A 13196-nucleotide genomic window follows, 5' to 3' on the forward strand; every position below is an offset into this window, starting at 1 on the left:
TAATCTCTCCTATCTTTATTGTAAAACATCTTAATTATAAAATACCATTATTTTATCATTGAGAAAGTTACTGTTGCCAATATTACAGGCAAATTAGTTAGGATTGTGTTGTACTTTCTATTGTCACAGCTTGCCGCTGCAGGTAGTTTTGTTTCTACATCAAGCAGGGAAAGAAACTAGTAGTACACAACCACATGTTTATTTTTGATACTTGTATTTACTGATATCAATATAATTTCAAGGAAGAAAGCAAATCTCTTTTGTCACATTACTGTAGCATAAAATATTACGTCTCTCTGTTGCTGAGGTTCTGGAGGTCTTTGGTTTTCTTCTGATCTTCTTCCTGGCCCTGAGCATCTCCAAAATTGCCTCAGGTTGTTTTTCTTCTCTCTCTTTATTGAGAGTCCACTTCCAAATTAGGGCAAATGTTGTTCTCAATACTTTAATTTTGTTTACATTTTGTTTTCTTGGATTCTGGGAGGCTGGTAAAATTCGGGGGGGTGTTCTCTAGTTAGAGACTGTTTAGGATTAAGATGTATAAAAGCTCCTTATCATCAGTGTATCGGCACAGCTGTTGGCTGGGTTGGGGAAACATGATATCTCTGCTGTCCAACTGTCCATTAGTTAAGGCAAGTCACTGAATTGTTAGAAATTAAATGAGGTTCCATTTGTTTCACTTAGTAACTTTTTCTTTAACTGTTCAGAGACCTCTTGAGAAAACCATAGCTTAAATAGAGCAGTAGAATATTTGTAGCAACAAGTAGACTGCATAAGCTTTGATTATATTTCAAATGCTATCAGTATGTCAAAATGAAGATTAACTATGTATTTGTAAACAACGCTAGTTCTTTGTAATATAAATTACAATTTTTGCAAGTAGTTAGGTTTAAGGATGCTCTTTAGCAGGCCCTTACTGACGCTAGTTACTCACAGCTATTTTTTCCCCAACACCTGCACTAGAGGATACACAATATCTCCACAGCAACAGTAGCTCTCACCAGCACTCTATCGGGAATTATTTCCTCTACATGATGTAGAGGAAAATACACCAGTAGCTAATGTGACAGAGGTAAAGTGTGCATCCATTGCTGTGTTACTCTCACCTGTCAAGTGATGCTGCATCTTTCTCTCGTTTGTTCTGAGTGCTGAAACTGCAGATGAATTTTATTACAGAGGGTGTGAGGCTCCTTTTGTCCTTTCCTTCCCTTATGTACAATCATCTAGCTCTGACGACCAATTAAGATGAAATCCTTGTACAAAACGAAACATGTAAAAGAAAAGCATTGCTGCTGTTACCTGTCAGCAGTATTACTTTTATTATGTGACATTATTTAAGTGCATTTAATAAGTACAAAAAATTACTAGTTTTAGATAGACGGCAATTCCAGCATCGTGTCGTTACTTAAAATGGGAGAAATGAATCGAATATATTGAGTGTGTATCTATTTCCATACTCTGATGACTAAAATACCACTTGGCCTGTTTTCTATAGGTGTGAGAATCAGCTGCTTTATAAAGGTTTTGAATGAAGTCATTATGCTTTTTATATCACGTTTGCCATTTAGAAATAAGCTGTTCTACCAAGATATGCATGATCAGCAAAGTTAACATTTAGTGCTCCAGAAAGAAATGTCATAACTATGAAACTTGATTTCTTCCTGACAGGAACACTATAAATTAGGCAGGCACAACGGCCAGGCTCACAAAACCTTCTTAGCCATCTATAATATGATCTGATGTGATTATAGCAGCACCCGCTAGCAGTGCTATAGCTACAGTTCTGACAGTACCCCTGTAATAAATCCAGTCTTTCAGGCATTTACTGCGCATCTGAAAGAGCTTGCTCTGTTTGAAACTTGGCTCAAATGGTTCTGAAGAATCTGTATAATTGAGGGTCTCATATGGCAAAAACAAAATTTGACAGCAACACTGACTTCACCACCCTCTCTCTTCTCCCTCTTGCGTCTACTCTTCTGTTAGTTCTTTTTTTCCAGAGCTGTTCTTCAGCTGGATGAACTCTGCAATCCAGTTACTGGCCTAGGTCTAAAATGCTTTGCCAGCCTGGTCTTGAGGACCAGTCTGCGGTGGAACTTAGCTGAAGTACACTTGAATCATGGTTTAGGCTAGAAACGGTAGTGAATAAATGTAGTAGTTTACTGTCATCCAATAATTTTGTTCCTGAAACTCAGAAAAATCTATTCAGTGACAATATTTTCAGGTCTTCAGAAGCAAAGTTTGGACAGGCCCTTTATACAAAAGAGAAAGGATTTTTCACTGAAGTTTATAGAACAACTCAACTCCAGAGAGCAGTAACGACATAACATTAAGATTTTTATTTTACAGTGGACCTATAATGAATATGACTATGCAACAAATGAATAAGACTATTAATATGCATTCACAGCATATTATACAGTTTATCATAAAGGAGCTGTTAAGATGTATCCTGAGAACACAAATTGAATAGAATGCTGAAAGCACACCTAAATCTTAACAGATCATTTAAATTAAATTGGGTCCAAAGGAGTTGAGACCTCAGCACGTAAGGTGGACGGCAAATACATGAAGAGGTGTCACAGCAAAAATAGGAGTAGCTCTTCTGTTCATTGACAGTACTTTTGAACCTCAGAATCAGACCATGCCCATATAACAACTCTGTCCATGGTGGAATGAGGCCTCAAGCTATGTACAATAAAGGCATGAGGAGTGTTAAGGTAGTGTCATCAAGCCTAAAGTCTTGATTTATACAGTTTAAGCCAGAAGGGGCTTATATGACTAAAAAACATATTAGCTTACACAATATCAGCCAAAAGGCGGGAAGGGGGCGAGGGGCAGGTTTGGGGTTAGGAAAGTATAAGGAGGGCTGGCAAGAGCCAAGTTTCTGGTGCTGTGACTGTGCGAGTCGTTGTATATTCACTGAAAGGCCACTTTCCTGGATGTACTTTGAAACAAGTTGGTGGGAGATACTGTGGTTAGGATGGGCTTGAAATTGTGGGAACCGAATCCAAACCAGGGGCCTTAAGCTGCTCCCTTTTGTGTTAGATATCAAAAGAGTACCGAGAGTAATGAGGCAAAATTTTATCCCAGAGATTTGAGAGGCTCTTTTACCCTTTTCTGCCAGCTTTTCCTTGCTGCTTGTTCTATTCACCCCACATATTTTGCACTTTCCTTGTTCCTCTTCCTCATGTCTCACCCTTCCTCCTCGATCTCTCCTCCTTCTCGTTGTTCTCTCTCCCTTTCCTTCTGGCTCTCTAACAACCTCTTCTGAGCCGCTGAGAGATGTGCTTCTCCTGAGTAGGAGTATTTCTGCAAATTGGTTTCCTGCTGTCCATTTTTCTTCTATCGTCATTCCCTCATGCTTTCTGTATTCCTACTTTTCTCTTACTGTTTTTTCTCTTATTCTTTCTGCTCTTATCGAGGTCCCAATTAGGAATAAACGGCACATTTTTTGAATGCAGCTGGAAAACCCAGAGAAAATAAGTTAAAATGTAATAGAAATGCTTTGTTTAAAAAAAACCTCAAAATAAAGCATTTTTATTTTTGTATTTGAAATCATATTTCTTTCAGAATTCCAGCCCAATGTACTTTAGAAACAAACCAAAACCCATTCAGTTCCCCCACCCCACCCCAAAAAAAGGCGGGGGGGGGGGGGGGGGCGGGCGCGCGCCATTTTAGGTGAAATGCAACGTTTTGTTTTGGTAGGGAAACTGAAATCTTGTACTTCAGATCAACTCTACACAATTTCTGTCTGAATATTTTGGTCTACTGATAAACAGAACAAAGCATTATTTGTACACTGTGATCTAGACACGCAGTAGAGATTTTTGAGTCTCCTTTTCTTTGTGTTCTGTTCTTCTCCTGATTTTGTGGGATTGTTAAAGCATTTGTAAAGGATGTATATGACATGATTTTAAATTCCCTAAAGAGAATACAGATGGGCTGTGTAATTATTGCTGAGAGGTGCTATTTTCTGTGTGTTGTACAACTCATATTCATAATATTTACCTGACAGCCAGAAAAATGTGGCCATCTCAGAATACTCTGAAACAATTCTTCTCCGTATAAAAACATTTCTCGTTACAGAATTTATAACATTTAATTTCATATCTCTGTGCATTCAATTAATTCTGAATTGTTTTCAGAATATTACAAAATTTATAAAATAAACTTCCACAAAATTTATATTATTTTTTCTCATTATTAGATTTATGCTGTCCCGTTTCATAGCATGTGCTTATTGCCAGCAGCTTATTGCTGAAATGGGTACTAGAATATGTTAGGGAAGTGACATGTGAGACAGAGTAGTTTAAACTTGATTCTTATAAGGCTAATTTTTGTGGCTGTATCTGTAGCAAAGGAGAAGTGAGTGTGCAGTTTTGTATCTTTTTATTCACTGATACAGAGAAACTGCTATGCTGGGAGGTGTTCAGGTCGCTACAAATGGCATTAAATATCCTTCTCATCTCTCCTCCTTTGAAGGGAGGCATATCCCTCTCCCTGCAATGCCAAGAATGCCTTTCTTGTTAATACCAAGACACCTAGTTGCTAGGTTAAAGAATAAGCAATGAATACTTATTTTAAACTTGTAAGTGGAAAAAAATACAGTAAGAAGCAAGTACATCTCTTTTTTGCAAAGCTTGCAAGGGAATATTGTTAGGCCAAGCACATACTAGCTTTTAGTTCTGGCTCAGATCTTTTTAGTATTGGCTTAGTCATTTGCATTTGTACTTAATAACTAAAATAGTATAAAGTAGATTAGATACAGCATTATCATCATTAGTCCTGGGAGTGCCTTTCTTTCATTCAGTAGCAGCACTGGGTGAAAAAATTCATAGGAGGGGTACAAGTAGAAAGTTTCCCCTGCAAGATCCTTTCCAATTTTAGTGAATATTATACTTTCAGATTCAAAGTAAAACGTAAAGGTAAAATCTTAATATACAAGTGAAGGTTGCCATAGTTTTCACGGTGACTGCTAATTTAAGAAATGGTGAAGAAGGAAGCTCTTGTTTGGCTGTTTACCAATACCATCTGATTAGCTGCGGTTTTCTGTTTGGCTGAGCAGCTGGCAATTAATGAATTGATAGGAAGTAGTCACAAGGTAATGGAATTAGTGAGTGAACATCTGGTATTAAAAATCAGTAAACGTAGAAGAGTTTTTATGATTTCTTAAATTTGGTGGGAAAATAATTGCCAGTTGACTACAACTGAAACAACTATATGTACACAGTGAAAAAAATTGCATTTTAAATGGCAAAGTACGTATTTTAAGTGAATGACTTCCCGATACACTGCAAAAGATGAATGGGATCCAGCTGGCTTTCAGACATACAGATCCTATCTTAGTTTTTAGACCAGCTGTTTACCTTATTCATCTCCAGTTCTTACAGCATTTGGAAATACTCTAAGTAGCTCAGAAGACCAACAAGTCATCCATACTCTTTGTGTGTGCCCATTTCCAGACTGAAATGATTCAAAATATAAACCTAACCATTGCTCTCTTACCCAGGAACAGTAACTCTAACCATTGTATTTCTTGTCAGCCACCGTCCAGCATAATTTCAGATTTCGCACAGCTCCTGCTTACTGTCAGGATTATTCTCTTTCTTTGAAAAGCCTAAATATGCCAATTATGTATTGCTTTTCTCAATAATGCATTAGTTAAGGACTGTAAACTTTAGAACACTAGTAAAAATGTACTTGTTATTAGAATTCAAATAGTATTAGTGTCAACTAAGGTCAGTTGGAAAGAAATATGTGTCTTAGTATTAACTAAAAAAAAAAATAAAATGGTAGCAATTAAATTCTTTGCTAACAGAAATTGCGTTAACTTTTCGTATTCTTCTCTCTTATTGGGGATGGAATTCAGCCCGGGAGATAGGAGCAGCGATATCACAAGCATGAAGTTGTGGTAGTTTTGGATAGGAGGTGAGGAGGTCTGCAGCCAGTCTACTGGCTGACTGCTCCTCGCTTCACAGACCCCTCCAGAGAAATGAGACTCTGGTTTCTAGATATTTTTTAACTGTGTAGTCCATTTTGAGAATCTGAATGGTGATTTGGCAAGCACTGGGAGAATGAGGTGTGGCACAATAAACATTCCAGTGGGGAATTAGTGTGCAAATTAATGTTGGAAAATTTATTCTGCCAGAGCCTATGAACTCTCTGTTTTTCCAACGTGGTCATCAGCTCTGAATCTTTCTTACAATGTTGAAAACTCTAGACCTGAAGACAGTAGAATCCCCATTTTTCCTTCCTCTCCGTTTCATTAGCGAGGTCTGGTGAATTCCAGCTCTCCTGCCACTGCAGAGCCCTGTAGAGTACAGAAACAGCACCTCAATTAAATACGAAATATCAAGATAAATGTCTGAATAAAATATCCAGGACTCAGACAAACTTCCAAAACCTGCTTGTCAGCAGTGAAATGCCATTAAATCCTTTAGGAACTCATTAATAGTTAACATTTGGAAGAGTAATTACAACTAGATTATAACTAAGAATAAAGAAAAATAAAGGAAAACCCAGCAGCATCATTTCTCTAAACTCTTGACACAAAATGAAGATCAATACTATAAAAAAAATCAGTGGTAAGGAATTAAGGTCAAGATGATTATGTCAAAAATAGGTAAGCTGTTCATATATATTTCAAATAAAACTAGTGTGGATGCAACTGTTATGTAGTGTTTCATATTATTTGTGTGGAATACTACCTCACAGGGGATAGAAAAGGGATATTGAGGTGAAATCAAGGATGTATCTGGAAATTGGATGAGTTGATGACTTCAGTGCCGTTAACCTAAATCACAGCTAAAATTAACCATGTCAAGCTTTGTAGCTACATTTTCTGAGCCAAAGCAAGACACTGATCTTTAGTGAGACGGAAATATATTACCCTTCAAAAGGATTAAATACTGCAAAAGTCTTTTTTGAGAATTTATGTTACAGCTCTGTAAAGAGAAGAGAAAAGATAAGATAAAGTAGGTACTATAGTTAGATAAATAGGTGAGATCTTGAGAAATGTTTTCATTTTTCATAAAATTCTCACAATCTGTAAATTTTATATATATAATTCATTACATTATAACCTGGAATATGAATCTTGCAAATTTATGAAATAGGAAAAAATACAAATGGGGAAAATATTACTTTATTTAGAAATGCTTCTCTATTACTGTGAGTCTACCTACTGTAGAACCAGGCTGCACGGCAGGGTGCCGGTGGGAACTGAGCTATTTTCAAGAGGGAAAAAAAAAAATATATGGAAAGTAACAAGGTTGTAAAATACATAGATGACAAATAAAATGAAGTCATCAATGTGTAAAAAAAATGTTAAGGTTTCAGATTTGCAATTTTCCTATTTAAATGCCCTCATTGATTTGTTACAAATACTGTTAACCCTGTGTTTGGAAAATGGTGAGGACATTATCACTTGTGTTCTCATTTGTAATAAAATAGATTAACTTGCTGTGAAATTTTAACTAGGCTGAGACACAACAGTAGCTACCTAATGAACCAGAGCACATTGCTGTTAAGTAGCTAAATAGATGCATACTGATTACAGAACTGAAAAATGGATCTGTTTACTTGCAAAAAAAGTCTGTTCATAGTGTTATTCATTATAGTAGGGGAAATTCAGCATTACATTTCCACACAAACATTTAGAAATAGACAATTTCTCAATCCATATGTAGTCTTAGATGATGATACTCTGTCCTCATTTGTAGTACATACGATACAGAGAAAATTTCAGCTCTGTTGTTGTTTATAGGGAAAAGTGTATCTTCCCTGTATATGTAAATTTTTGCAACTGGTACGACGTTAGACGACATGATCAACTAATTCTCTTAGAAAGTGATTCACTGTGTGATTAAGAATGACATTATTTGACACTTTTATTTCTGCCTGAACATTTCAAACCAAGTCCCTGAGTTTGAAGGCAAATTACTTGAAGCAGAGATTATTTTATAGCAAGAGACAATGGGAAATGCAGTTACCAGAAGGAGCTCAAATACTTTGCTTTTCCAAATCATCAGCTTTTGAATTACTCAGATAACTCCCATTTAAGATGACATATATGGCTGTTTGTGTGATATCTAAGTGTTAATTCATAGTCATATTTGTTCATAGTTTTTTTTTTGCAGAACAGTTGGCATGTCCTCTCCTTGGCTATTCATTTTCATGGTTGCAATAGACAATGAAATTTACTTAAACTATGTGCTCTTCTGTAAAAGTAATGATTTCAAAATTATATCTTAATTGTAAATTGAGTACTCTTTGTGGTAAAAAGAGAGGAAATGGTGCCAAAGAGGACTGTTAAAACTGAAATCCAGGCAAATAAAATTACAGTCAGAGTTGTAGCCTCTTAGCAGTAACCTATTTGGAAGCTATTATTTACACAAAGGTAGAAGACACATAGTATTTATAAGCTCAGGTTTGCATGTATATGATTCATCATTTATTTAGGAGAATACTTCTTGGAGAAAGAATGTGACTTTTAAAAGTAACTTAATAAGCAACCCATCCACAGAGTAAGTCATGACTCTCTTTTACTCTTCCGCTCATCTCAGCAACCTCTAAAACCACTCTTTTGGAGACTGAGAAGAAGAAAACACAGGAGACTTTAAGATCAGTGACTTTGACTTTTTTCCCCCAGAATAAGAAAGTTTATTTGTTTAAAACCATTCAATTTTCAAAATTTTAAGAACTTGTGACTCAACATAATAGATTCATATCTGTTAAACATTTTTAATTAGCATTCAAAAATACTGCAATTAAAAGTCTCCCTTTAAGATTTATTAGTTATTGTATGTTCATTAAATAACAGATAATTAGTGAAAACAGATCCATTGAGGATTAACAGCTATGTAATAGATACACATCTGTTACATGATTTTGAGGCTCAGTTGTTATTTAATGTACAATAACTATCCTATTAAAAACACATTCAATGCTATGTTTTCAGCTGGTGTGATTGGAATAGGCAAATGCCACCCCTTGCTATTAGGAGGATCCAGTCTCACATTTCCTTTGCATCATTCTCAAAGGTATCTGTAAATATGAAGATGAGTGTGGTTTAGAGAGATGGTTTTAACGGATAACAGAATATTCTTAAAATGTCGCTTACTGCCAGTGCTATTAATGAATTGCCTCAATAGGTTATGAACAGAAGCTATTATGCTAGCTATTTATAATGGATAAACTATTAGAATCTACCATTCTCCTCCTAAAGCTATATTATTGATTTAGGATACCGTCTAGCAAAAACTGTATAAAAAGTTCAGATGCTATCGAGTTTATTTTCAAAAGCTCATGGTAAATTGCCACCAAGTAGCCAGATTGCATACTCCTAATGAAAAATCTTTGAGAATAGGTTAGAAAGGCAGAAAAATTGCAAAGTTCCTTTGAGACAACTTCCCCAGATTACACTGTAATTGTGATTTTTAATGAGGTGGGGGCAAGAGGATCTCCCTTTTTAAAAAAAAAAAAGTAAGTAATACTTCAGTTCTGAGTTTCCACAGGGAACAGCTGATTGCAGGGATGAGGGCAACTCCAAAGATGCTGTTTCTGGAATTCTGTAAATTCAAGCATTTCCCTGTTAGTGTCTCTCCATTGGATCTACACTTTCAAGGACTTGTAATAGAGGATTTAAAACATAGAAGGGTTTTTAAGATAAGAATATCCAGAGAATCGCAGGCCATGATCTGCCCATTTTAGAAAATTCTCATTTTTTATTGGTGCTGGGAACAGGAATGAAGGGTACTGGAATTGTGAATTAACTCAGAAAAATTATACATGTGGAATCACTGGGTTGGAAGGGATCTCAAGTGGTCATATAATCTCTTGCCTTCCTCAAGACAGGATGAATTATTACTTATGCCACACTTGTCTAACCGGTTTTTAAAGCTTTTTACCGATGAAAATTCCACAGCATCTTCAGGCAATCTGCAAGTATAGATAGACAGAACTGCAGAATTTCATTTTGCTAGACTTTTATAATTTCTTATCCGTTTTTTTCTCCTTACCTAAAGTACTCTGTATATTTAAATTAGAGATTAATATCAAAGTTTTGTGTGCAAATGTACACATAAGAATTTGCAAGCACATTCTTATTTTTGTTAACCAGTTGCGCTTTTCATGCAAAAGTGAAGTTCTTACCGGTGCCACAGCTTTTAAAATTTATCTGAGCGCTACCCTGAGAAGATATTGATGTAATTAATTCAGGTACAGATGCTCGTGAGTTTACAAATTTGACTGCATTTAGTGACAGTTTAGTCCTAATCTAAATTGTTTATTTGAAATGTGACTCATATATGTCAATTTTATTATCTGTAGGTTAAAAGTAGTTTGTGAAAACAACATGAAAGAACATTCTTTACATTCCTATGTGTGAAAAAGTTAGAAAATAAAAAGTCGCTGAGAAAAAAAAAAGTGGCAGCAAATGTAATGTCATGACACAAAGGATGAAAAGCTGCACCCAGATACATTGCATGTAGAAGGCTGTACTCTTTTTGGCTATAGAAGACTATACTGCTCTTTCGATGTGAATTCTGTTCACTGTTTATCTCAGACCATTTGTTACTGCTATTTTAGCCAACTTCATTTTTTCATTGAACTTCAGTGAAGTTCATGAATCAAATTGCACAGACCTTGTTTTATTTCTGTTTCAAGGAAAGGATTCAAGACAGCCCTTCTCCAGCTCCATCTCTAGAAGACAGTCAGCGGCCTGGGAGCCACGCTTCCTCCCATCAGAGCAGCAGCGTGTCCAGCTCGCCGTCCCAGTTGGACAACACACCAGACAGAATTGGTTAGTGCTCTGCAGCCTCACACCCCTTCACAGTTACTGACCTCAAGAATTTTAGAAGTTTGTTCAGGCAAATATTTCTTTGCTGGGAAACTCAGGAAAGCACTCACTTGCTAAAAAAACCCAGAAAGTTCATCACTGTATTTTGTTTTATTAGGTTCATCACTGTGCAGAGCCCAGCCCCTCAGATTCATTCTGTGCCAGTATCCACCCATGCACAGAAGATATCACCCCTTCTCTGGTACGACCAACTTCTCTTGCATGCTGGAGTAAGAAAGTGCCTCTGAAGGCACCTGGAATTGAAAAATAGCAAGATATCTTTTTCTTCGTATGCATGTCAGAAAAGTCATAGATTATATGATGGCTTTTCTGTTCCAAAAAACTCCTCATGCCCACACGTTCCCTCATCACCACGAGGCTGAGGGCTTTCTGATTTTTTTGGTCTCTCCACCACAGCTTTCACAGCCTGTGCATTATCGATCTTGTGTTTAAAATGCTAATTCAGTCTAGAGGGTCCTATTCTTGGTGCTTCCAAGAGGGATCTAGGGCACGTCAATTAACATCTCTTCACGTCAGTGTATGTCAACACTGTTGTCTTCGCAGTGACTGCAGCCCATGCAGGCATTGCTGAGCTAGATTTAAACTACAAAAACAGTGCAGTCCATGTAAGTCAGTGTAGATTTCACTCCCATCAAATAACTACTCAGCTGCTTGCTGGGATTTTGCAGTTTTGACTCTGGTCCGTGCAGCAGCACCATGGCACTACATAGCACAGTTGGCTCTACACAAACTAGTCAATAGAACCTGAACTACTTTGCCTAAACATATGCACGCACAGGGCAGAGACTAGAAAGTAGATTCCCCTCAGCTTTTTCATATGTTAAATAGGGCTAGAAATACAGAGGACAAGAAATGTAACTTCCTATAGCAACACTGAAAAAGGGACTTTTGTTCTCCCCGTAGCTTTTGAAAGCTGCTGTAACTTGTTTTATTAATAGTAGTAGCACACACTGCAAGCCTCTGGGCTCCAGAAATGGTGCTGAAAGTTTTTTAAAGAAAACTACGTTTTGTTTATGTTGAACCAAACATTTCTCTGTGTTGAAGTCTAATGCCTACTGTTGTGAAGATATGTACGTATACTTTGTATCTATATAAATATATATATTTTTACTTTTGCAATATTTTAAAAAAAAAAAAATCTTTCCCTGAAATACAGCAATGATGTTTTTAACAAGTGTCCTCACTGAATTAACTTTAAATTCTGTCATTGGTTAATTGCAGAGAAGGAAATGTTTTATCAAATAAGAACAAAGAAAATACGCATTCTGAAATCATGAACTTAACACTTCTCACTGATCTTGCAGGTGTTAAGTAAAGAATTTCTTTCAACACTACAGCGTATTGTTTTTTCCGCTGTCATCTATCAATTTGGGTTACTATCTGTCAATCTGTATTTTTTATTAAGCTTGCTGCTTTATAGATAATTACTAATACTTAAATCTTTAAATGTATTTTTCCCCAAAATGATTCCTGTGAAGTACTTTTCTAATTAGCTAATTTGAACATTTCATAAGAAATCGCATTCATCTCAGTAGTAATTTGGGTTCTATCTTGGTATCTTTGTTTAATCAACTTGAGCAAATTTGCTTTTGCTGCATATTTTACTTGGCTCTAAGTGCTGAACTGGGACAGTGAAATGGTTGATTATGGACAACAAAAATGGTCAATTGCTTTAGAACTTATATAGTATAAATAAATGTTAAAATACCAAAATACTGACAAAGAAGAAATATAATTTAATATTTTCCTCTCTTCTGACATATTTTTTACTGACAGTGTTATATAGCTGTGCACTCTGAATTTTTTTCTTTTTTTTTTTTTAGCTATGCTGACCAACAGCAGGGAAGGAGAACTCATTGATCAAGAAACTGGGAGCAGCCTAAAAAAAATACAAAAGGAGAAAGGTAAAATTACAGACTGTTTTCCATCTCAGGCATTTAGTTACACTTATTATGTGTTTTATTCCTTTTTCTAGTATTCTGCATATGCAATGGCATTATGTTGTAAGTTTAAGAGAGCTAAGTGCCTAATTGCAATGAATAATGTATCCAGTGAATTTACATGGCGTTCTTCTTGGGAACTCTAAACAATCAGATCTTTGCTTCTCTGTGTTTATATAGTATGGGGCTAATATTTTGCCGGTCTTTTGACTCAATTATTTATGAAGTTCATAGCAAATATTTGATTAGTCACATGGTATTGTTTCTTTGCCTCCAGGGGATATGTGTGCAGACTACTGTAATGCTCGTACATAGGTGAGGGAAATAAGCTATTTTTTGTGTCTAATAATATTACATTAGCTCACAAGTGAGAGGCACCAAGGAAAGAAGTGATGTTTGGC

General features: G+C 36.1%; 1 protein-coding gene across 9 annotated transcripts in view; it reads left to right on the top strand.

Moving 5' to 3' along the window:
* The window catches only part of DACH2 (dachshund family transcription factor 2), a 312250-nt gene that overhangs the window by 242499 nt on the left and 56555 nt on the right, over positions 1–13196 (top strand). For 7 of the 9 annotated variants that reach the window (XM_050901910.1, XM_050901913.1, XM_050901915.1 and 4 more), the window contains exons 6-7: positions 10663–10798; positions 12679–12759. In XM_050901910.1, coding sequence (XP_050757867.1) covers positions 10663–10798; positions 12679–12759 — 217 coding nt within the window. The remainder of the gene's footprint in view (positions 1–10662; positions 10799–12678; positions 12760–13196) is intronic. The other 2 variants (XM_050901917.1, XM_050901916.1) reach the window with 1 other exon arrangement.

This window comes from Gymnogyps californianus, chromosome 9 (genome assembly GCF_018139145.2).
Source record: "Gymnogyps californianus isolate 813 chromosome 9, ASM1813914v2, whole genome shotgun sequence".
NCBI classification, from domain to species: Eukaryota; Metazoa; Chordata; class Aves; order Accipitriformes; family Cathartidae; genus Gymnogyps; species Gymnogyps californianus.